This window comes from Oryctolagus cuniculus, chromosome 19 (genome assembly GCF_964237555.1).
Source record: "Oryctolagus cuniculus chromosome 19, mOryCun1.1, whole genome shotgun sequence".
NCBI classification, from domain to species: Eukaryota; Metazoa; Chordata; class Mammalia; order Lagomorpha; family Leporidae; genus Oryctolagus; species Oryctolagus cuniculus.
This window is the reverse complement of record NC_091450.1, coordinates 65800774-65822830: the sequence shown is the minus strand read 5'-3', so window position 1 is coordinate 65822830 and position 22057 is coordinate 65800774. Positions and strand designations below refer to the sequence as shown.

General features: G+C 44.9%; 1 protein-coding gene across 1 annotated transcript in view; it reads right to left on the bottom strand.

Moving 5' to 3' along the window:
* Positions 1–4161: 4161 nt before the first annotated feature.
* NIPSNAP2 (nipsnap homolog 2) overlaps positions 4162–22057 on the bottom strand; it is a 33129-nt gene continuing 15233 nt past the window's right edge. Inside the window, exons 4-10 of the mRNA XM_051836325.2 lie at positions 20652–20746; positions 20239–20309; positions 19289–19429; positions 17751–17782; positions 10209–10303; positions 6101–6184; positions 4162–5310 (exon numbers count right to left, since the gene is read on the bottom strand). Coding sequence (XP_051692285.1) covers positions 5246–5310; positions 6101–6184; positions 10209–10303; positions 17751–17782; positions 19289–19429; positions 20239–20309; positions 20652–20746 — 583 coding nt within the window. The 3' untranslated portion in view covers positions 4162–5245. The remainder of the gene's footprint in view (positions 5311–6100; positions 6185–10208; positions 10304–17750; positions 17783–19288; positions 19430–20238; positions 20310–20651; positions 20747–22057) is intronic.

Genomic DNA, 22057 nt, shown 5'->3' with positions numbered 1-22057 from the left:
TCATGGTACTAAGTCAAAAGAATAAAAGTCCCTCGAAACATTTAATAAACTTTTTTCAAAAACATTTGTTTGAGAGGAAGAGATACATACAGAGGTGGTGGGGGGGGGGGGAGAGAGAGATCTCTTCCATCCATTATTTCACTCTCCAAATGGCTGCAATGGCCAGCGCTGTGCCCATCCAAAGCCAGGAGCCAGGAGCTTCTAGCTCTCCCATGTGGGTGCAGGGGCCCAAGACCTGGGCCATCATCTCAGGCCATTAGCAGGGAGCTGGATCAGAAGTGGAGTACCTGGGACTCGAACCGGTGCCCATATGGGATGCTGGAGCCTCAGGCAGAAGCTTAAGCTATTATGCCACAGCACCGGCCCCACCTCAAAACTTTTATATGCTTAAAAAACTTTAAAAATATTCACTTATTTGAAAGGCTGAGATACTAAGAGAGAGCTTCCTTCTCTGGTTTACCCTCCCAATTCCTGCAGCAGCCAAGACTGGAGCCAGGAGACTAGAACTCCATCCAGGTCTCCCTCCCTTGTGGATGCTGCCTCCAGGGTATTAGCAGGAAGGTAGAATCGGAAGTAGAGAGAAGGATTCAAACCCAGGCCCTCTAAGATGGGCTTCTGAGCCAGGGCTTGAACTCAGGCATTCATGTGGATGTCTCATGTGGTATCCTATCTGCTAGGCCCAAGGTATGCCCCATATATGCTTTAAAAATACACTTTGCCCTACCCCCACCCCGGCCCCATTCTCCTCTGGTTAATGGTTTAAACGATTCTTTGGTGTCTCCTAATGAAGGGCCCCCCACCCACCTCCCCAGCTCCACTCCCAGAGCAGGGACAGGAGTGAACAAGAGACTGCAGAGACCCAAGTGGCTGGCCCCGGTACGTGACGGCTCAAGCATATACACAGCCCTTTATGATCAGGTTCAGAAAACCTGGGGAAGGACCTGACCAGAAATCACACTCCTGATGTCCACACTGTCCAGCGTTGCCTCATGTGACTCTCACTACCCTGAGGTCAGCAGTATAGACACTGCTATCCTCTTCTTAACAGACGGAAACGTGTTCACCGAAGTTAATAACTGCCCTGAGGTCACATTCAGAGCGGGAACCCAGGGCAATGATTTCCACAGCATGCTTTATCTTGTGCACGACTGGGGAGTTAACAATTTACTGGGGCCAGGGGCACCCACCCTAAGCCAATACTGATTAACACTGTGATCACAAGTGATAACATATTAATGCAAGGAATAAGTAAGATCTCAACCCCCCACCCCACCCCTGACCCTGGATGGAAGGCCTGATCTGCACAAAGTTGAAGCAGTTGTCACCTTTAATGGTCAATAAACTCTGGAGAAAGTCTTAACTCTGAAGTCAGCAGAAGACTGTTCAGTAATTTGCTGATCACAATTTTTAAAAAAGATTTATTTATTTATTTGAAAGGCAGAGTTACAGGGAAGCAGAGAGAGAGAGAGAGAGAGAAAGTCTTCTATCCACTAGTTCACTTCCCAAATGGCTGCAATGGCTAGAGCTGCGCCGATCCGAAGCCAGGAGCCAGGAACTTCCTCCTGGTCTCCCGTGCGCGTGCAAAGGCCCAAGCACTTGGGCCATCTTCTGCTGCTTTCCCAGGCCATAGCAGAGAGCTGGATTGGAAGTGGAGCAGCTGGGACTTGAACCAGCACCCATGTGGGATGCCAGCACTGCAGGTAGCGGCTTTACCCGCCATGCCACAGCGCTGGCCCCACCCCAATCACATTTTCAAAATGTGAAGATATTTTATAACAAGGATCATGGAAAATGTGTATTATGAAAAACAACTATGTGTGGATTTCAAAATTTTCTGCACCAGATTTTTTTTAAGTATATTTATTTGAAAGGCTGAGGGACACAGAGATAGTGATTTTTTTTTTTTTTTTTTTTTTTTTTTGACAGATAGAATGGATAGCGAGAGAGAGACAGAGAGAAAGGTCTTCCTTTGCCATTGTTTCACCCTCCAATGGCTGCTGCGGCCGGCGCACCGTGCTGATCAGCAGCCAGGAGCCAGGTGCTTCTCCTGGTCTCCCATGCGGGCACAGGGCCCAAGGACCTGGGCCATCCTCCACTGCACTCCCTGGCCACAGCAGAGAGCTGGACTGGAAGAGGGGCAACCGGGACAGAATCCGGCGCCCCGACTGGGACTAGAACCCGGTGTGCCGGCGCCGCATGTGGAGGATTAGCCTAGTGAGCCGCGGCGCCGGCCAAGATAGTGATCTTTCATTTGCTGTTTCACTTCTGAAATGCCTGCCAGCCAAAGCCAGGAGCCCAGAACTCCATCTGGGTCTCGCACGTGGGTGGCAGGGACTCAAGTCCTCGAGCCATCAGCTGCTATCTCACGGGCTGTGTTGGCAGGAAGCTGGATCTGAACTGGAGGCAGGACTGAATTCCAGGCTTTCCAATATAGGATGTGGGCTTCCCTAGTGGTGGTTTAACCTGCTGCCCACAACACCTGCCTCCAAAATAAAGCTTTCAGTTTTTCTCGGAATCTTTTACAGTACCCTTGAGCTTATCTAGGTACATCATTAATCATTAATTTATAAGGATTTCTAGAATTTGCATCAAAAATAGTGTGAATATGGCACAGTGGTTGACACTGCATGGGGCACCTGCCTCCTATATTGGCATGCCTGGGTTTGAGCCTCAGCTCCACTTCAACTTTAGCTCCCTGTTAATGCACACTCTGGGAGGTGGCAGGTGATGGCTCGAGGACTTGAGTCCTTGCCAGCCACAAAGGAGACCCAGTTGGAGTTCTAGGCTCCTGGCTTTGGCTGGCCCAGACTTGACTGGAAGTATAAATTTTGTAAGAAACAAAAAAGGGTCTTCCATAGGGAGCTATGAAAACGAGGGAAAAGAGGTTTTATAAAGAGCTAATTTAGAGGAAAGCAAAGTAGGCTTTTAAAAAGTGGTGTTGTGGTGCAATGGGTAAAATCAACATCTGCGACACCAGCCAGAATCTCACATGGGCACGGGTTTGTGTCCCAGCTGTTCCACCCCCGATCCAGCTTCCTAGTAATGGCCTGGGAAAAGCAGCAAAGATGGCCCAAGCTTCTACCCAATTGGGAGACACAGAGGAAGCCCCTGGCTCCTGGCGCAGGGCTGGCCATTGCGACCATCCGGGGATTGAACCAATGGATGGAAGATTTCTCTCCCTGTTTCTCCCTCTCTCTGTAACTCTGACTTTCAAATAAATAAATAAATCTTAAAAACAAAAACAAAAACAAAAACAAAAAAGCATGACAGCTGAACCTGAGTTGGCTATTGTAAATAAAACCCACCAGATGTACACCAAGGGAACAGATGCTGAGTTTGGATGATGGTGGGACAAAATAGTATGATTCCTTCTCCTCCAATTCCTCTTACTAGTAATTCTATTACTTTTCTTTTAAGTTGTTTAGAAAGCAGTTTCATATAGTTTTTTTCCTAAAAAAATTATTTACTATTTATTTGAAAAGAAGAAAGAAAGAGAGAGAGAGGGAGAGAGAGAGAGAGACAAGGAGCTATCTCCTATTAGCTGGTTCACTCCCCAAATTGCTTCAGGAGCCAGGAACCCCATCCTGGTCTCCCACATGGGTGGCAGGAGCCCAAGATGACTTGGGTCATCTTCTTTTGTCTTCCCAGGTACATTAGCAGGAAGCGGGATTGGAAGCAGAGTAGCTGGCCCTCCAACATGGGATGCTCATGTCACCAGAGGAGGTTTAACCCGCTGCACTGCAATGCCAGCCCCTAAATAGTTCTTTCATTCAACACATCTTGCAAATGCAAGCCATGCAGCTCACCGGAGCCAGGCACTGAGCCACAGGCTGGGTGACGAGGGCAAGGATGATGCAGTCCTTGTTTTCAAGGAGTCCAAAGTCCAGTGAGCACTCAGATGGGCAACACACAGTCGCAATTTTCACAAACGAGAAAGCCTGGGCAGATGATTTTTGCTCATGTTGAAGACTATTACATAGCGGTTCAGAGCAGTTAACAGTGGCTTAAGGTTTCGTGGCAAGTCAGTAGGATTGCTGGTGCTAAGTATAGGTTTTTTTTTTCCCCCAATGCCAGACTTTTTCTCCTTTCTATTTCCCATGGCACCAACACACATCAGTCTCAGAACATGTTGATGGAACAAAACCAAAACCAAAACCAATGTGAAAATTAAGTGAATTTTATTGACTTTTATATGTTCTTGGAGAAAACCATACATATGTAAAAGTTTGACATTTAATATGAGATTTACTCACACTTTTATTTTACACATAAATTCTGTAATTTGTGGGCAGATATAATTTTTCATTTCAACAGAACTTGCACATGATTACAGCCACGACACTGGCACACTGTCAGAAAAGTAAATCAAACAGAGCTAGACAGAGAATGCAGCATTAGGCCGATTTCAATCCCAACATGCATCACCCTTCATACATGATTTTGGAAGTATCTGCTGTGCATTTATTAAAATAGTAACCAGAGGATATCTGAGGTCACAAATAAAACCTCTTTTCCTAGTGCTACTTGTTTTGTTATAGAAAAATATTACAAATAAAAAATTAGTGCTATTCAAGGTGTTCATTTCAAAGTCACACATGATATACATGTTCACGCCATATTTTGCCTCTCACACAGAGACATCACGACACACTGAATTACTGATTAAATATCCCTTGCCCACCGCTGCCAGCTTCGTCCTGACATGGCTTACTATGCTGACTACTTGCAAATGAGAGGGAATCAGAACATTTTCAGGTACTGGGTACACTCGTAATTTGCTCTTAGTCTGAGATTCAGAAAAACCACTGGAGACACATGACAAAATTTTCATTTCTTCCTGATACAAGAAATTTTCTAAAAATCTGTAATTATAAAACAGATTTGCTTTTTATAAAGAAATGGCTGATTTTTTTTTCATGATTGGGGTCTTATTTAGAGATGATAAAGTTTCAATCTGGACCCTCTTTTCCTGGAGGGCGGGGAGAGGTGGCAAAGTGTTATCAGGGAGGTCTGATGTCCCCAGGGGTTTCGAAGATGGCTGCAGAGCATGGCTAACAAGCAGCCCAACTGCAACAGTTTCCTCTCTTGCCATCCTGTCAATTTCAAAGAAAAGAGGTCTCTCAGAAGCTATATACAGCAGCGGGACACATCAGCATCTCTTTTCTCACTTGACATACAATTTAAATGATTTTACGACAAGTACTTGTCACGAGAATGGGTGCGGGCACATATGACTTCTCCAGCCTCACTGCAGGGGCGAGGTCTTCAGCGGGATCATGATTCTCGATTCCATTTCCTGAATGAGTGGGACTGAAAACAGGAGCCAGATTACTGCGCTTATCCGTTTCTTGGCACCCGACAGAAACACATGAACAAACGCCTTGCTGAGACTGTGCGGAAGATGCGCTACTTGAAAACAGAACGGAGCGCTGGAGAAGAAGGGGCTGATCTCGGGCAGAAACACACACACGGGGCTCTAGGATGTTCTTCAAACAGGTCCCACCTGGAGACTGGTTTCATTTGTGGGAAATTAGGAAAGCCCGAATTGTGAGGGAAAAGATGGTGATTTCTCAAAAGATTATTTGGAGCCAAATAAACTCATATGAAGCTAAATAATACGATGTTTGAATGTATTCTGTGGGCTTGGAAACCTCACCTCTGGGGATGATGAAAAGCGTAAGGGTGAGCACCAAAAACACATAATAATTCTATGATTTTTCTGAACTAAAAAGACAAGGTTAGTACCTACTTTCTACGACAAATCACTCTTATATTTGCACAGTAACATCTGGGCTTAAACACACGTGGCATGCAACACGGCTGGTATTTATCAACTCTACCAGTTTCCTCACTAAAATCAAGCAGACAGGGTTTCTAGTTTCTCAAATTAAATTTCAGATTACTCTTTTAAGCGGACATATTATGTCTCTGGGACCTAACAATTTTGATGAGAAAGGGAAGGCTCAGAAAGAATTCTGTATAATAAATTTTCAGAAAATGCAGAAATCTACAAGAAAGGGTAATGATGGAAAACTGACCAGGTAGAGAGGGTTTGCAGGCTGCAGCAGACAACACATGCGCTTGGAGACATGAATGTTACCTGTGTAGTACACCAGTTCCTCCCAGCCGTGTTTATGCCAGGCAGCATTCCGTATGTCTTCCCTGGTCTGAAGGTCCTTGTAAGCTTCAAGAAAACCACACAGAAGAAGCAAGGCTTAGAGCAAACACAATGCCCCACAGTCCACCGGTACAGTCGTTGTTGAGCTGGTCACCTAGTTTTCTCAGTCGTTACTACTTTGGACACCTAGTACTGATCTAGGAAAACCACCAACTGGTTATTCTGAGCAAAACTATGTCACGCCTTGTGGGTTAGAAGCAAGACAACCTTCTCTGAAGCTTTACAGCCTGGTCAGTCCCAGCCACGTATTTCTAAACCAAATGAACTTCTTCAATAACATGCTAAATTCATAATCAGAAACCCAGATCATAGATGAGCAATATCAAATCCAGCTTCATTCAAACTGACAAAGCACCACACTGATCTATGCAAGGGAGAGAAGAGAGAGAGAAGGGAAGGCAAGGCTGAGCCCACGGAGCATGGTGATCAGCTCAAGGGCAGAGTCCACAAGGACCAGGAGACTGGGCATCGGGGCAGAGGCTGGGGGTGGGGGTGCCTGCCTGGAAGGGGTCACTTCGTTTCACCAGCATTGAATGACATCACTGACATACGAGTGTAGGAAAGAAAGGTGCTCTGGGGGTGGAGGGGACAATGTGGTGAGAGGCATCACACGGCCCTCAGTGTTGAGGAATTCAATCTCACTGATAGCCTATGGAGGCCCTGGCTGATGGGTCCAAACCGGGCAAGAGCCTTCCAACTGCCCACCAGGCACCTGGACGCTGTGCTGGTCAGGAGGAAGACTGTCCAGGGCTCCTTCCCTTGGGTCTGCATTCTGTCTGGAGACAGGCACCTTTCCCCATGGGACTTCCTTCTTTCTAAGAAAATCCTAGCCTGCAGAGCTACTGATCAACCACCTAAAAGACAGAATTTCCCCCTACTGCACACAGCTTGGGGAGGCTGTGTTTCAGTTTTCATAATTAGAAAAAATTTATTGCGGTAAAATGTCACAAAAAGTTTCCACGTTCAGCGGCAGTAAACATACTCACACGGTTGTGCAGCCGTCATTTTTACCCAGCTTCAAAGCTTTTTCATCATCCCAAATTAAAAACTCTTTCCATTTAGCAATGTCTCCCCTTTCCTCCCTCCCTCTGGCTCCTGGTAATATCTTCCTTCATTCTACTTCCTGTCGCTGTGAATTTGCCCAATTCTAGGGACCTAACAGAACAGACTCATACATCTGTTCTTTTGCATTAGCACAATGTCCTCAAGGTTCATCCAGCTGCAGCACGTATCAGAATGTCATGCCGTTTTACAGCTGAATACTGTTCTACCGTGCTTCTGCGCCACGTCTTGCTTATCCACCCACTGTCAATGGACATCCGGGTCAAGAGAGGCTTCTTGAAGACAGCCCTTAAGCATGTTCCTAGGTGAGGAGAGGAGCCCGCACAGGGTGGTGGAGGAGGGGGCAGGGGAGGCATGGCCTCAAGTGCATGGGGAAGAGGAGGAGTGCTGTGCTGTGAAGAGATGCATCTTGAAGCCACACATGCCACACACTGGCTCTGCTACTGAGTTGCCATGGGTTCTGGGTGATTTACTTACCACCTATGAGCCACTGAGATAGTATCTCATCTGTGGTGGGTGGTTGTAGAGATTAAAAGGGATGATGCATAAAATAGTAAAGTTAGGTGGAGAAGGGCACGGCCTCAGAAGCGGCCAATGTGATGTGGCTGGCTGCTCAGATGCCTGAGGCACCATGTTGGTCCTGCTCTGTGCCTGCATGCAAGACAGACTTGGTGGGCTCCTCCCAGCTGGCTGTGGCTCTAGGAAGCCTTGAGCCCTCTGTGCAGGGCAGAGTTGAAAAGGATCTGCCCTGTGTCCCCCACAACCTGTCAGGTGAGCTCACCCGCTCGCATCCTGGTGCCTGCCCTGCATCTGTGAGCCCTGATCCAGGCTGTGCACCTGGGTTGACTTCCAGCCAAGAGCCAGTGCAGTGGTGACAGATGAGCCGCCCCCCATCTGACTCTGAGCCTTGCAGCCGTGCTCACTCATGTACGGGGGTGTCGGGGGAGGTGTGCAGGGCCCGCCCTCAGAGGCTGGTCTAGGCTGAGACAGAGAGACGGGAGGGTAGTGTGGTCTGACTGCTCAGTTCCTATCCCCTGGACAGCATACTGTATTTGTGAAATGACAGTAACTGCTTCAGCCTGCCCTCAAATCCTGAAAGGTTTAATTACATGTGGTTTAATTGCAAAAGGCCGGCAAATGCAGAACATGGCTTTTTACAGACTTCTTTCTAAACCTGTGACATTTTGAAACGCAGATACCCAAGGGACCAAACTCGGCAGGCCAGGAGGGCAGCTCTCCAGGACCGTGCAGCCCCGTGGCGCTCTGAGGCGCTGAGCAGTCACTGACGGCAACCATCCCCCTGCGCAGGGCTGTACTCTTCAAGACCAGGGGAGCCTGAGGCAGCCATTATGGAGCATGAGTCTTTGGGTGAGAGCACAGTGTAATGTTACATTGTTCTGCCTCAACTTACCCATTCAGACTTAGGCTGCTGGCAGCTATGCCACCTTGTAGCTGGTCCACACTGTTAGTGCTTTTCTGATGATTTCCTGTGTCCCCACCACTCTTCAGCCCCTCCTTCTCACCTCTGCCTGTCAAATCCACCAGGATCCTGAAGTCTAGTGCATCATCTACCATTACTGACTTCCCCCACGTCCACGTATCTACCTTGACGTCCCTCCAAGTCTCCACAGCACCAGGAGCAAAGGCCCTGGGTTACGGTCACACACTGCCTCCTGCCACAGTTACTTGCACGTCTGCTTAGTCCCTCTTCAGGCTTGCCATTCCTGTATTTGTAAGCCCTGCTATGCCACCACGACAGGGGAGGAAGCACCACACGGGTCAAGCTGCCACCTCTCAGTTAATTCCCATGGCCTGGAAGGGCGCTGTGCTTCTCCTTTAAGACCCAACCACAGACGTGCCAGAAAGGTCCAGGTGGTATTCCACCAGCTGTGACCAAGACCCCGCCCCTGCTGTAGCAAGGAGACAGGGATGTGGGGAGGGGAGGCCTGAGTCCGGCCTTGAGAGACACCAAGGATGGAGCCAAAGTGGGAGACAAAAGTTCTGAGACAGTGGCACCACGCCATGCAAAGACAGGCAGTGGGAGTGTGCGTGGTGTGTAAAATGCGGCTGTCTCTGAGGGGGCAACAGGAAGCCGGCTAGAGAGGGAGGCTGGGGCCACTCTGGCTCCATTCTCCTCCCTCTCCCATGGCTGCCCCCTTCACCTGTCTTGTTCCTCTTGTCATCCCACTCCGTCAGTTGCTAGCATGCCAAGGATCTGTGGGCCCTTCCCCGGTTGACCTCTTCTGTTCTAGATGGCCCAGCATGCACAGCCATCATGATGGTGGGATCTGCTCCAGTATTTAAGGTTACTGACTGACTCGAGATTTGCACTCCTGCTTAGCGTGACTTACTCAGTAACAGCCTCTTAAATCTCCATCATTCATCTCTGTCTCTTTCTCTCCTCTTTTCTCTGTAGCTTTGCCTTTCAAATAAATAAAAAAGCCATCTTAAAAATAATCTCAGGCCGGCGCCGTGGCTCAATGGGCTAATCCTCCACCTTGCAGCGCCGGCACACCGGGTTCTAGTCCTGGTTGGGGCGCCAGATTCTGTCCCGGTTGCCCCTCTTCAGGCCAGCTCTCTGCTGTGGCCAGGGAGTGCAGTGGAGGATGGCCCAAGTGCTTGGGCCCTGCACCCCATGGGAGACCAGGAGAAGCACCTGGCTCCTGCCTTCGGATCAGCATGGTGTGCTGGCCGCAGCGTGGCCATTGGAGGGTGAACCAACGAACGGCAAAAGGAAGACCTTTCTCTCTGTCTCTCTCTCTCTCTCACTGTCCATTGGAGGGTGAACCAACAGCAAAAGGAAGACCTTTCTCTCTGTCTCTCTCTCTCTCTCACTGTCCATTGGAGGGTGAACCAACAGCAAAAGGAAGACCTTTCTCTCTGTCTCTCTCTCTCTCACTGTCCACTCTGCCTGTCAAAAAAAAAAAAAAAAATCTCAGTAATTCAAAAAATGGAAATAAGTACCTACCCCAGAGGTGATGCACCATATATAGCTGCCCGATCTGAGAGAAGAAGCCGCCGACGGCTTCGTTACCATCCTGTCTGAAGCGAATTGCACGAGCCCTTAGAGAGAAAACAACATTCCAACGGTGAATTAGACATGGGCCAAAGAATCGGGAGACTAAGCTTCCTCCACACTGGGCGAGTTGTTCAGAACGAACACCAAAAGTTACTGATGCTTGTAAGGTGTCAACGCACTTTTCTGCAGCTATCCTCGTCGTTTCTGTGGGAAGTGCACCGTGCCCAGTGACCATGAAAGGTGAAAAGCAACAACATGAGGATATGTAGCTGTGCTGTGGATTCTGGACATAACATCAGGAAAACTGGCAGAGGACAGGAGCTTCCAACTGAAAAAGCACTGCTTCTCCACAAACGCTCTGTGCGAGCAGTGAGGGAAACCTGGATACTAGAATGCCCACGATGCTGTAGGCCCCGCCCCCAGGGAAAGAGGTAACAGCGAGAGGAGATGAACACGAGACAGCAAACACGTGAGGAACACGCCTGCTCTCTCAACTCTCAGAGGGACCCTGTAAGTCTTGGGGCCAGGCAAGGGGTTTCTCGGCAGTGCCATCCTACATCACTGCCACAAAGGAAGCGCCTGCTGCTGTTTTTTCTGTCATCAAAGTACACTATTCAGAGAGCAAGTACCAAAAGGCACGCGTTACATCCTATCCATTGAAGGAAATGTGGATACACATTGTGTCTACGCGTACAAGACAAAATTGTGATGAAACTGGTTAAAAACTGACACTTGTCGCTGGTGCCGCGGCTCACTAGGCTAATCCTCCGCCTTGCGGCGCCGGCACACCGGGTTCTAGTCCCGGCCGGGGCGCCGGATTCTGTCCCGGTTGCCCCTCTTCCAGGCCAGCTCTCTGCTGTGGCCAGGGAGTGCAGAGGAGGATGGCCCAAGTACTTGGGCCCTGCACCCCATGGGAGACCAGGAGAAGTACCTGGCTCCTGCCTTCGGATCAGTGCGGTGCGCCAGCCGCAGCGCGCCAGCCGCGCCGGCCATTGGAGGGTGAACCAACGGCAAAGGCAGACCTTTCTCTCTCTCTGTCTCTCTCACTGTCCACTCTGCCTGTCAAAAAAAAAAAAAAAATTTGACATTTGTCTTCAGCTTTCCTCTTTTTGAGATTTCCTGTTGCAAAAAATATCAGCTCTTTAAAGATTTTCTTTCCTACTGCGCCAGGTACTTTCTATTTAGTAATGCACCTAATTTCTAAAAATATTTGTGTTTTTCCAAAAGCATTTTTCTGGAATCAAAGGTGAAAGTAGAGGGGTAAGGGGCTTCAGATGGTACAGGGCCATCCTGAGGACAGCTGGGGTCTGCTGAGGAACTGCACGCCACAGATGACGCACTCAGCCGACGTCCACACTGCCTGGCTCTGGTCTGAAGCCACAGTCACGTCAGGGTCCCAGAGTGGACAGGATTCACTGTAACTCATTTAGAAGAAGAGGGGGCACATGAACAAGGATGACAACCTGCCAGCATCTACAGTGAGACACAGCTCTCCAGGGACAAGGGTCCTGAGTGGGCCGGGCCACTCTCCTCCTGGAGGAGAACTTCATAGGCACAGGACGGTCACATCTCAAAGGGGCACAGAGAACCAGAACAAGAGCAGTTTGCTTTGCCCACCTCTGCTCTCACCCTGACTGGGCCTTTCAGGTGCCTCTGTGGTGAAGGAGGGAGGGGTCTCTTGCTACTAACCCTTTGGATTCACCACCGATAATACTGAATTCTTTAACACTGACACTTAGAATTAAGTGATTAGTCTTCAAGAAAGTGACAAATTTCATTGACAAATTATTGAAATTACACAAATCATTTTAACATGCATTCTAACTCCATGCAGAAGGAAGGACACTGTCTCTCACTGATAGTCATAAATATTCTTAATTATTCATTTCATTCTGAATTTTTCTAATTTAGCTTTTGTAGGCAAAGAAAACATACCTGCCTTGCCTGGTAATACTCAGAGGCATGTGCTGGAGATCACCATCTTAAATAGTTACCTATGTGCCAAAATATAAAGTGAATGCTGAACTTGCTTTATAAATAAGCCTCAAAATAACTGAATAACCTGGTACTTCCTTGTGGATACCCTGGTGACCAAGTTTTAGCAAGCAAAGTGAAAATCAAACTAGCGGGTGATCCTATTGTGTGAACATCTAAATTATTATAGTTACAGGAATAAAACAAAGAGCAAAAGTGCTCTGGTGAAATGGTGACTCTGAAATTAGCTTGCATTATTTAGCTTCAGCTAACCAGAGAAGAAGAATCATTAGGAGGAAAGGGTCCTTGGAATCATTTGCTGGAGCTGGACGAAATCTTAGAAATCATCTCATGCAAAGCAAGAAACTTCATAGATGAAAAAGCGCATATTTACACTGTGAGTCAAGGAAAGACAGAGAAACCGAGTCGGGGCCCGTCAAGTGCCACACCCACGGCGACCCTCAGCACCACAGAGCGTTCCCGTTGTGGGAGAACAGAGCTATGAAAAACCAGCTCAGGGAATGGGAATGTAAATTTCCCAAGAAAATTAGGAGTTAACACAATTACCTCGAAGACACACACAGACCCCGTTTCCGCCATTAGCGAAAGAGAAATATTGAAGCAGAGACATATGTAAAGTTTCAAGGACAGAGTGCTCAAAACCTTTCAGTGAATGACACAGATACTCAAATTATTTTAGGAAACTATCTTCACATTTCAAAACTGAAGCTACTCTTAACTATCAGAGAAACATCAAGTTGTAGAGAATTTGGAGACTGGAGAAAGGAAATGAACACCAGCAGTCTGATTACCATAAAACCCTAAATATCCTTTTGGTTTGTTCCCATTTTCTGTCTCAGGCACTGAATTTAGCTGACTAGTGATCAATAATTTATGCTTGTATGCCTCAATTATTGAGGCTTTATATTTTATGTCTTTTGTTTCTGTTTTTTTTTTTTTCCTGTTATTATAGTAGTCAGGATTTCCAAAACCAGTATTAAGTCATACTGGGGAAAGCTGCTGTTTTGTCATTAATGGTGCTGAACCTGGTTCACTATTGAGTTTAAAGGAGCTGTTGGGAGGCAGAGAATCAACCACATGATTCTACAAACCTTACACAGCCCAAGCCTGGATGTCCCCCACCCCTGATCTAGGATGTGCCAGGCCTTGCAGACGGCTATAGAGGTGCTCACCATAGCCTCTGCTGGGCTGTGGGAACGGAGACCTGGAAGCCACTGCACAGGAGTGGGGCTGGGCAGTCACAGAGCATGTGTGTAGGATACCTACTCCAGTCTTGCTTTTCTTGTATTAAATAATTTCTTCATTTGAATCTGTGGTATAAAATCTATTAAGAGAGGTGTGTCTGTTAACAACTTTATTTTTATCTTGTATATCACATATATTTCATGATTTTTAGTATATTTGCAGAGCTTTGCAACAATCATCACAACCCAATTGTGCTAACAGATCTCCTGTGCCCATCCCTGTTCCTACTCCCAGCCTCAGTCAACCATTAAATCAACTTATGTCTCTAAAGAGTGGCCTTTTCTGCACATTTTATACAAATGGAGTCCTATCACATGTGGTCCTTCGCCTTGAATTTTTCACCTAGCATGTTTCCATTTGTAGCAGGTATCCGTTCATTCTTTCTTATTGCTGGACTATATTCCATTTACAAAAGTATTGATTTGTTTACATGTTCACTCACAACTGATGGACATTTGAGCTGCTTCTACTTTCTGGCTATTATAACATATGCTGCCATGAACACTTGAATGTAAGTGTGTTTTCATTTCCTTTGGGTACATCCCTAAGAGTAGAATTGCTGGGTCACTTAAATTCCATATTTAACAATTTGAGGGACTGCCAGAATGTTTTCCAAAGTGCCCCATATCATTTCACATTCCCATTAGTGATATACAAACATTCCAGTTCCTCTGCAACCTCACCACTACATGTCATTATCTGTCTTTTTAGATACAGCCATCCTAGTGGGTACAGAGTGGTAGCTCACTCTAGTTTCACTTTGCATTTCCATAATGACTACGGGTGTTGCTTATCAGGTATTCACATCTTTGGTGAAATGTCTATTCAAATGCTCTGTCTATTAACAATGTTTTAAAATTCATATAAAATTTTTTTGTTTACTTATTTTTTAACTGCAGTAAAAAAAGTTTAAAAATTTATCATCTTAATTTTTTTAGTACAGTTTAATAGTGTCAAGTATATCCACACTGTTGTGCAACAGATCTCCAGGACTTCTTCATTTTGCAAAACTGAAACTCTGTCCCCACTAAAGCACCAAGTCCCCCTTTCCCCCCAGCCCAGCCCTAGGCAACGACCTTCCCATGTTCTGGATTTTGACTCCCTGGATACCTCATTCTCACTTCAGTGGAATTGTATGTTATTCGTCCTTTTGTGAGTAGCTTATTTTACTTAGCATGATTTCCTCAAGGCTCATGATGTAGCATGTAACAGGACTTCTTTCTTTTAAAGAATGCCTAATATCCCACTCTGTGCCTGTACCGTTTTATCTGTTCACTTGTTCATGGACACTGGGTTGCTTCTACCTCCTGTCTACTGGGTATAATGTTGTGAACATAGGTGTGCAAACATCTCTTTGAGACCCTGCTTTCAATGCATCTGGATGTGTACACAGAAGTGGGACTGCTGGGTCACACTGTAATTACATTTTTAATTTTTTCTTGAGAAATCTCCAACAACTGGGTTATGATGACTTGCAAAAGTCTGTTTTCCATAATGGCTGTATCACGTTACATTCTCAGTAACAGTGCACAAAGGGATCTCAATCCCTCTGCATCCTTGCCAATACCTGTTTTCTGCTCTTATAACAGTAGCCATCCTAATGGGTACGAGGTGGTATCTCCTTGTGGTTTTGATTTAGATTTCTCTTAAGATTACTGATACTGAGCGTCTCTCCATATGCTTACAGGCCACTTCTAGTCCTTCAAGTCCTTTATCCATTTTTTAATTGAATTATTTGTATTATTATTTTTTTGACAGAGTAGACAGTGAGAGAGAGAGAGACAGAGAAAAGTCTTCCTTTTTCCGTTGGTTCACCCTGCAATGGCCGCTGCAGCCGGTGTGCTGCAGCCGGTGCACTGCGCTGATCCGAAGCCAGGAGCCAGGTGCTTCTCCTGGTCTCCCATGCGGGTGCAGGGCCCAAGCACTTGGGCCATCCTCCACTGCACTCCCGGGCCACAGCAGAGAGCTGGACTGGAAGAGGAGCAACCGGGACAGAATCCAGCGCCCCAACTGCGACTAGAACCCGGGGTGCCGGTGCTGCAGGAGGAGGATTAGCCTATTGAGCTGCAGCGCTGGCCGAGTTATTTGTATTCTTATTATTGAATTGTTTCAGTTATTTATTATGAATATGTATCACTTATCAGATTGGCAAATATTTTCTCCTAGTTTATGATGTGTCTTTTTAATTAAAAAGTCCTTTAAAGTACAAAAGATTATTTTTAAAATATCCGTTGTTTTTAAAAATGATTTATATTCGCTTATTGTCATTTTTATTTTGGAAGGCAGAGAGACAGACAGCCCGGTCGCTGGTTTACTGCCCAAATGCCTGGACCAGGTCAGAATCAGGAGCCCAGAACTCTATCCAGGTCTCCCATGTGACTGGCAGGAACCCAAGTATTTGAGCCATTATCTGCTGCCTCTCAGGATAAGCATTGGTAGGATGCTGGATTGGAAGCATCTCTGGTATGGGATGTGGATGTCCCAACAGGCAATTTATGTTGCTGTGCTAAATGCCCACATCATCTCCAATCTTTTTTTTTTGTGGACTGTGCTTTTGTGTTATATTTAAGAACTCTTTGCCTAATTGTAGGTTACAAAGATTTTCCCATTTTATTCTAACAGGTTTATACTTTAGCTCTTATATTTGGTCTATGATCGATTATTGATTTTGAGTTTATTTTTGTGAATAGTATGGGTTAGGAATCTGCACTCATTTGTTTTGCAAGGATATTCAGTGTCCCAGAACCTTCTGTTGGGAAGGCTATCTTTTCCCCATTGAATTACCTTCATATATTTGTTAAAACTTGCTTTGGAGTAATTGTTGTGGTGCAGTGGGTTAAGCCATCTCTTGGGATGCCTACATCCCATATCAAAGGGCTGGTTTGTGTTCCAGCTCCTCGGCTTCCAACACAGCTTTCTGATAATGCCCTTGGGAAGGCAGCAGATGATGGTCCAAGTACTTGGGTTCCTGACACACATGTGGGAGACCAGGATAGAGTTTCTGGCTCCTGGCTTTGATCTGGCCTTGACTGGAATTTGAGGAGTGAACCAGCAGATGGAAGATCTCTTTTTCTCTGTCTCTTCCTCTCTTTCTGTCACTCTGCCTTTCAAGTAAATAAATCTTAGGGGAAAAAAATCAATTGCTCATAAATATAAAGGGTTTACTTCCAGCCTTTTGATTCTTTTTTGAAAAATTTATTTATTTATTTGAAAGGCAGAGTGACAGAGAGGCAGAGAGAAAGACAGATTTTCCATCTGCTGGTTCACTCCACAAATGGTCCCAATGCCCGAGTCTGGGCCAGGCCTAAGTCTCTCACATGGGTGCAGGGGGCCCAAGGACTTGGGCCATCTTCTGCTGCTTTTCCAGGAGCATTAGCAGGGGGCTGGATTGGCAGTGGAACAACTGGGACTCGAATTAGCACTCGCACGGGATGCTGGTGTCATAGGTTAGCAGTTTAAGTCGCTGTGCCACAGTGCAGGCCCCTGGCCTTTTGATTCTATTCCACTGATTTGTATGCCTGTTTTTATGCCAGGAGTATAATGTCTTGATTACTCTAGCTTTCTGTCAGTTTTGAAATGGAGAAGTCTGAGTCCTCTCACTTTGTTCTTTTTCAAGGTTGTTTTGGTTATTTTGGATCCTTTGCATTTCTAGAGCCTTCTGGGATTTAGATAAGGACTGTATTCAATCTACAAATCAATTTGGGAAAAAATTAGCATACTGTTACTGGAACTATGAAGAAGAAAGAAGCAACCATGCCAGGGGGTGCTCTATTTACATGACAATGGCACCATTTCAGAAAAGACAACATCCAAGAAGGATATGAAATACCCTCATACAACACTGGTGTCCTGTTAAAAAAAAGAGTACTTATCTTTTAGATTATTTATTTGAAATAAATAATTTAGATTATTATAATTAATTTTAGATTATTTCAAATAAATAATCCTATGTATTGAATATTTATGTATGAAATAGTGTGGCACATGGGATTTAATAGTCTGGGTCAAAGGAGTTAAGACTAAACAAGGTTGGTCAAGTGTTGATAATTACTGAATCCATGGAATGAGCATGAAATGAAGGAGCCGAGGAATTTGTTCTCTCTAGTTTTGCATATTACTAAAAAAATCTCTCAATAAGTAATATGAAATAAGGGTCAAGTAATGGCATTACTCTCAGATTTTTTTTCTCCTGGAATTAGCCCTTAGTCTATTAATAAGACTTATAAACTTAATATTCAGTAATGTACTCACCAGTAATTGCCCCATTCAATCATGGTACCTGGCTGAAAAAAAAAAAAAAGAGTTAAATGTTGGTTTGTTAGTTCTGCAAAAAAATATAAAAATATAAGGATTACAAAAAATCATTTGACAAAGCTGACTTAAAAATGAACTTTTAATAATATGAGATTATAACCAAAAAAGTAATAAAATAGGTTTACTATCCCATCGTGGGAGTAATATTTCACAGCTTCATATAACATAACACAAACACAATGGAAGAATAAATCATTCAATTGTGGTTATCAAAACCATAATTAAGCCGGCGCCGTGGCTCAATAGGCTAATCCTCCACCTTGCGGCGCCGGCACACCGGGTTCTAGTCCCGGTCAGGGCGCCGGATTCTGTCCCGGTTGCCCCTCTTCCAGGCCAGCTCTCTGCTATGGCCAGGGAGTGCAGTGGAGGATGGCCCAGGTGCTTGGGCCCTGCACCCCATGGGAGACCAGGAAAAGCACCTGGATCCTGGCTCCTGCCATCGGATCAGCGTGGTGCGCCGGCTGCAGCGGCGGCCATTGGAGGGTGAACCAACGGCAAAGGAAGACCTATCTCTCTCTGTCTCTCTCTCACTGTCCACTCTGCCTGTCAAAAAAAAAAAAAAAAAAAAACCATAATTAATTCTTTCATAGGTGCTTAAAGTCATGATTAAATTGTGGGTAACCATTCAGATTTTATTGTGAAATTTTAAAAAATTTAATGTCAAAAAATTCAATCTTGGACATCAAAAAAGGATACCACTTGATTTTTTTCTGATATAAAAGTGATTATTAGGTCATGAAGATCTACCCAGGATGTATTCTTTTCAATAATCTAGTACTGGAGGCTGGGAAGGGTACACGGGGAGCAGGGGAATGCAGAGATGATGGGTAACAGGTTTGAGGTGCAGCTGGTTAGGAGGAAGCATTTTCCAGTGTCCTACAGCACAGTGGTATCACTATGGGTGACAAAAATTAATTATACATTTCAGAACAGATACTAGAGAGGATTCCGGATATTCCTAACACAAAGAAATTAATATGCTTAAGGTGATGGATGTATCCACTATCCTAATCACTACACATTGTACACTTATTATGTGTTGGTAAAAGAAAGTTATGCACCTCCTGGGGCCTTCTAATAGTTGTTCAGTATGAAATATCTAGAAAACATTATCAAATATCATTCCCGTTCTACTCTCACAGTGCTGTACAATTTGTTCAATAGTTCAAATATTTCTATGAATTGTTCTAGTTCCACTACAACAGACGCTTTATTTCCTTTCCTCTTAAAAAACAGAAACATTATTTGGAAAAATATCAAATAATGAGTATTACAAATGAGATCATATAAAACAAAAGAGCTTAGCAGAAGAGAAGGAATGAGAAAGAAAATGAAAAAGAAAAGACAGGGAGAACAAATTAAAATAGGATGTGAAACACACATCAGAGAATGCACTTGGTTTTGCTTCAGCATTAGAGAATGCCTGTGTTTCTTCACAGAAGGAGTGGGCAGTCAACTCGTATTTCAGCACTTACTCGGAGCTGGTAAGACCTGAGTTCATATATATTGGGTCCTGACCGTGGGACAGGCTCATTCCAGAAACTGAATTCCAACAGCAGCTGATTCTTCCTAGACAGCAGCATGTCACTTCTTGCCTTGCGGAAGCTCACAAATTCCTTTGGGTGAAAATAATGTGCTCGTGAAATTTTTTTCATGAAATCTTTTGATACTCTTGTATACACACATTCTGGTAACATTTATGTTCCTACAGAATACTATTATAAGTCAGACAACAGGTCCCAGCTGCCTGAGACAGTCCCAGGTCACAACTGCTGACCTCACACGATGACAAACAGCACTCCCTTTCACTCTCAAAAGTGTCCAGGCTTAGATGACAAATCACATGAGCATCCTAATTGTTCAAATGAGAACATAAACAAATTTAACTTCTTACATTTTTGCATTTCCCTAACAGCATTTGACAATAGATGAAGAGAGGTGACATGGAGGCTACAAAACAGCAGGTAATTCAAAAGCCATTTATATTTGCTTGGGAACCTATGCAAAAGACTTTCTTTCCTGAGGATGTATGGCTGTTAAAATTCTCCCTACTAACAAGCACCTACTGGCAAAGGGAAGGTAGGATAGCATAGTCGGCCCAGGAGAAAGAATGTGTGCATGTTTGACAGTTCCTACAGCAGACACGGCAAGGTAACTCAGGACCAGCTGTGTCTACCAAGATGATCCACATACCTGCTTGTCAGCTCCAAAGCACAACTGACTTTTATAATAAGAATTGTTATTAAATAGGATTATATAACTGGTGACTTTATGTTTACCTACAACGTCCAGTCCAAACAATAAAATTTGTACTATAAAAAAATAGTCTAGGAACAAAAACTGATGACAGGAATCATTTAATTCTGCACTAACATCTAGTGTTATCTTTAGTGTGAATCAGCAAAAATTTTTTCAAAATCATTACCTGATTTTCTCTGAGCTTATTCATGACCTCTGTGAGTGCTGGGTAGCCTCCTTCATACCTCCAGAGGTGGACTGAAATGCATTTTAAAAGACAGTGGACATTTAGAGTTTCATGATATCCTTATCTTGAAAATACCCAAGAAATATCCAATATTAATAAAGTACTAAACTGTGATACACCATGTGTTGGCTGGTAAGCTACACCACAAAGATTCAGTAATAGACCCAAACATTAAAAACAACAGAAGAATAGTTTTTGCAATGTATTATTGAAGAAACTACTTTAACCATAAAATGAGACCGAGACTCAGAACGCTTGGATTACAAAAAACAGGCACCGAATTAGAAAACGACTTAAGTGGTTATATTGGGCTTAAGGAAGAAGTGTTCATTCCAAAGACTTGTGCTTCCTACCAGCTTGATCCTGCTCGCCATACCACGTGTTCCAAGTCCCCACCAAAGTGCAAGGGTAATGTTTATCTTCATGAATCTTTGGCAATACCTCTTGACTTAAAGAGAAGGAAAAGCAGCATTAGTCAAACAACGCACACCATTTTACCAAGTGGACAACAGTTAAGTCAGTAACAGGATCGAAGGCTACATACCCTCTTCCTGGCAACGGACCTCATGGCATACTCATGATAAGATGACATGTGGAATTAACTTATAGCTGAATTCTGCTGCACTCCAGCAACCCACTCAACTGTCTGATACCCCAACTATCTACAAGAGTTGTAAGCAATCCACGCATACTGACAAAAATGCCAAAGAAGAGCCAATGGTCCCAAGATTCTAGGAGCAACAGGTCTACTATTTGCCATCTCAGGGGAAAACAAAACAAAACAAAACAAAGCTTCTGAGGAATGTGATGTTTATAAAAGCTAAGTTCTGCTGGTTCCAAAGACAGGAAGAATGAAAGACATGAGAATACTAGAAAAGAGCGTGGAGGAATGAAGAAAGGGAAGAAAGGAATGTTCAAGACAGAGGCAGACGACACAGGTGGCGCCAGCAGGCAAAGGTGACAGGAAGAGAGGACAATCTGGCCTTAGGGAGGAGGAAGACAGGGCTAGAACACAACACAGAAGCAACCCCAATCTCCAACAGTCCCGAAGGCACCAACGTGGCAGAAGAATCAGAATTAAAGATACAACGCAAAGCCGAAGTTAGGGTCTATTCACCTCAACCAGCTGAGGGGATCCGAGTGTCACAGTCACACTGCACGCGGCGGCCAAGCCATCACCTCTGAGTGCGTGGAGCAGTGGCACGGCAGTGCACTAAATTAACAGTGTCTCAGAGCAGAGCTTCATTCCACGGACCCTTCCTATCAGAGACTGCAATGTACCGGGGAAGGCAAAGCCAAGAGGCATCACTGTTCTACTCCAAGAGAAAAGCTAAAGCCTACACAATCTTGAATAGAAACATTATGTGAAGAAAATCCAATACAGATTCAACAGTGGATGCCAAAGGATATCACGGCTCAGACATGGAACTTGCTCAAATCACCTGCCGATGTGGCGTGATACTAAATTAGTGACTACCACCACACCTGGGGCATCAGGACCAGGTGTGTATGGACAGTTAGCAGAGAAAAACTCCAAACAGCATGTCTAACTGAAAAACCATATGTATTTATGATCCAGTACGAGGACCATACCATGTGTATTTTTTGAAGATTGGCATTTATTTTTTAAGATGATCTGATCTTCAGAAATCAGGGGTAGGGAAAGATGAATGATGATTGGGAAACTGAAATGGGTTTCTTTTTTTGGCATGTGACATGTGCAGGAAGAAAACCACCCTGAACTGGAGCCAACGCAGAG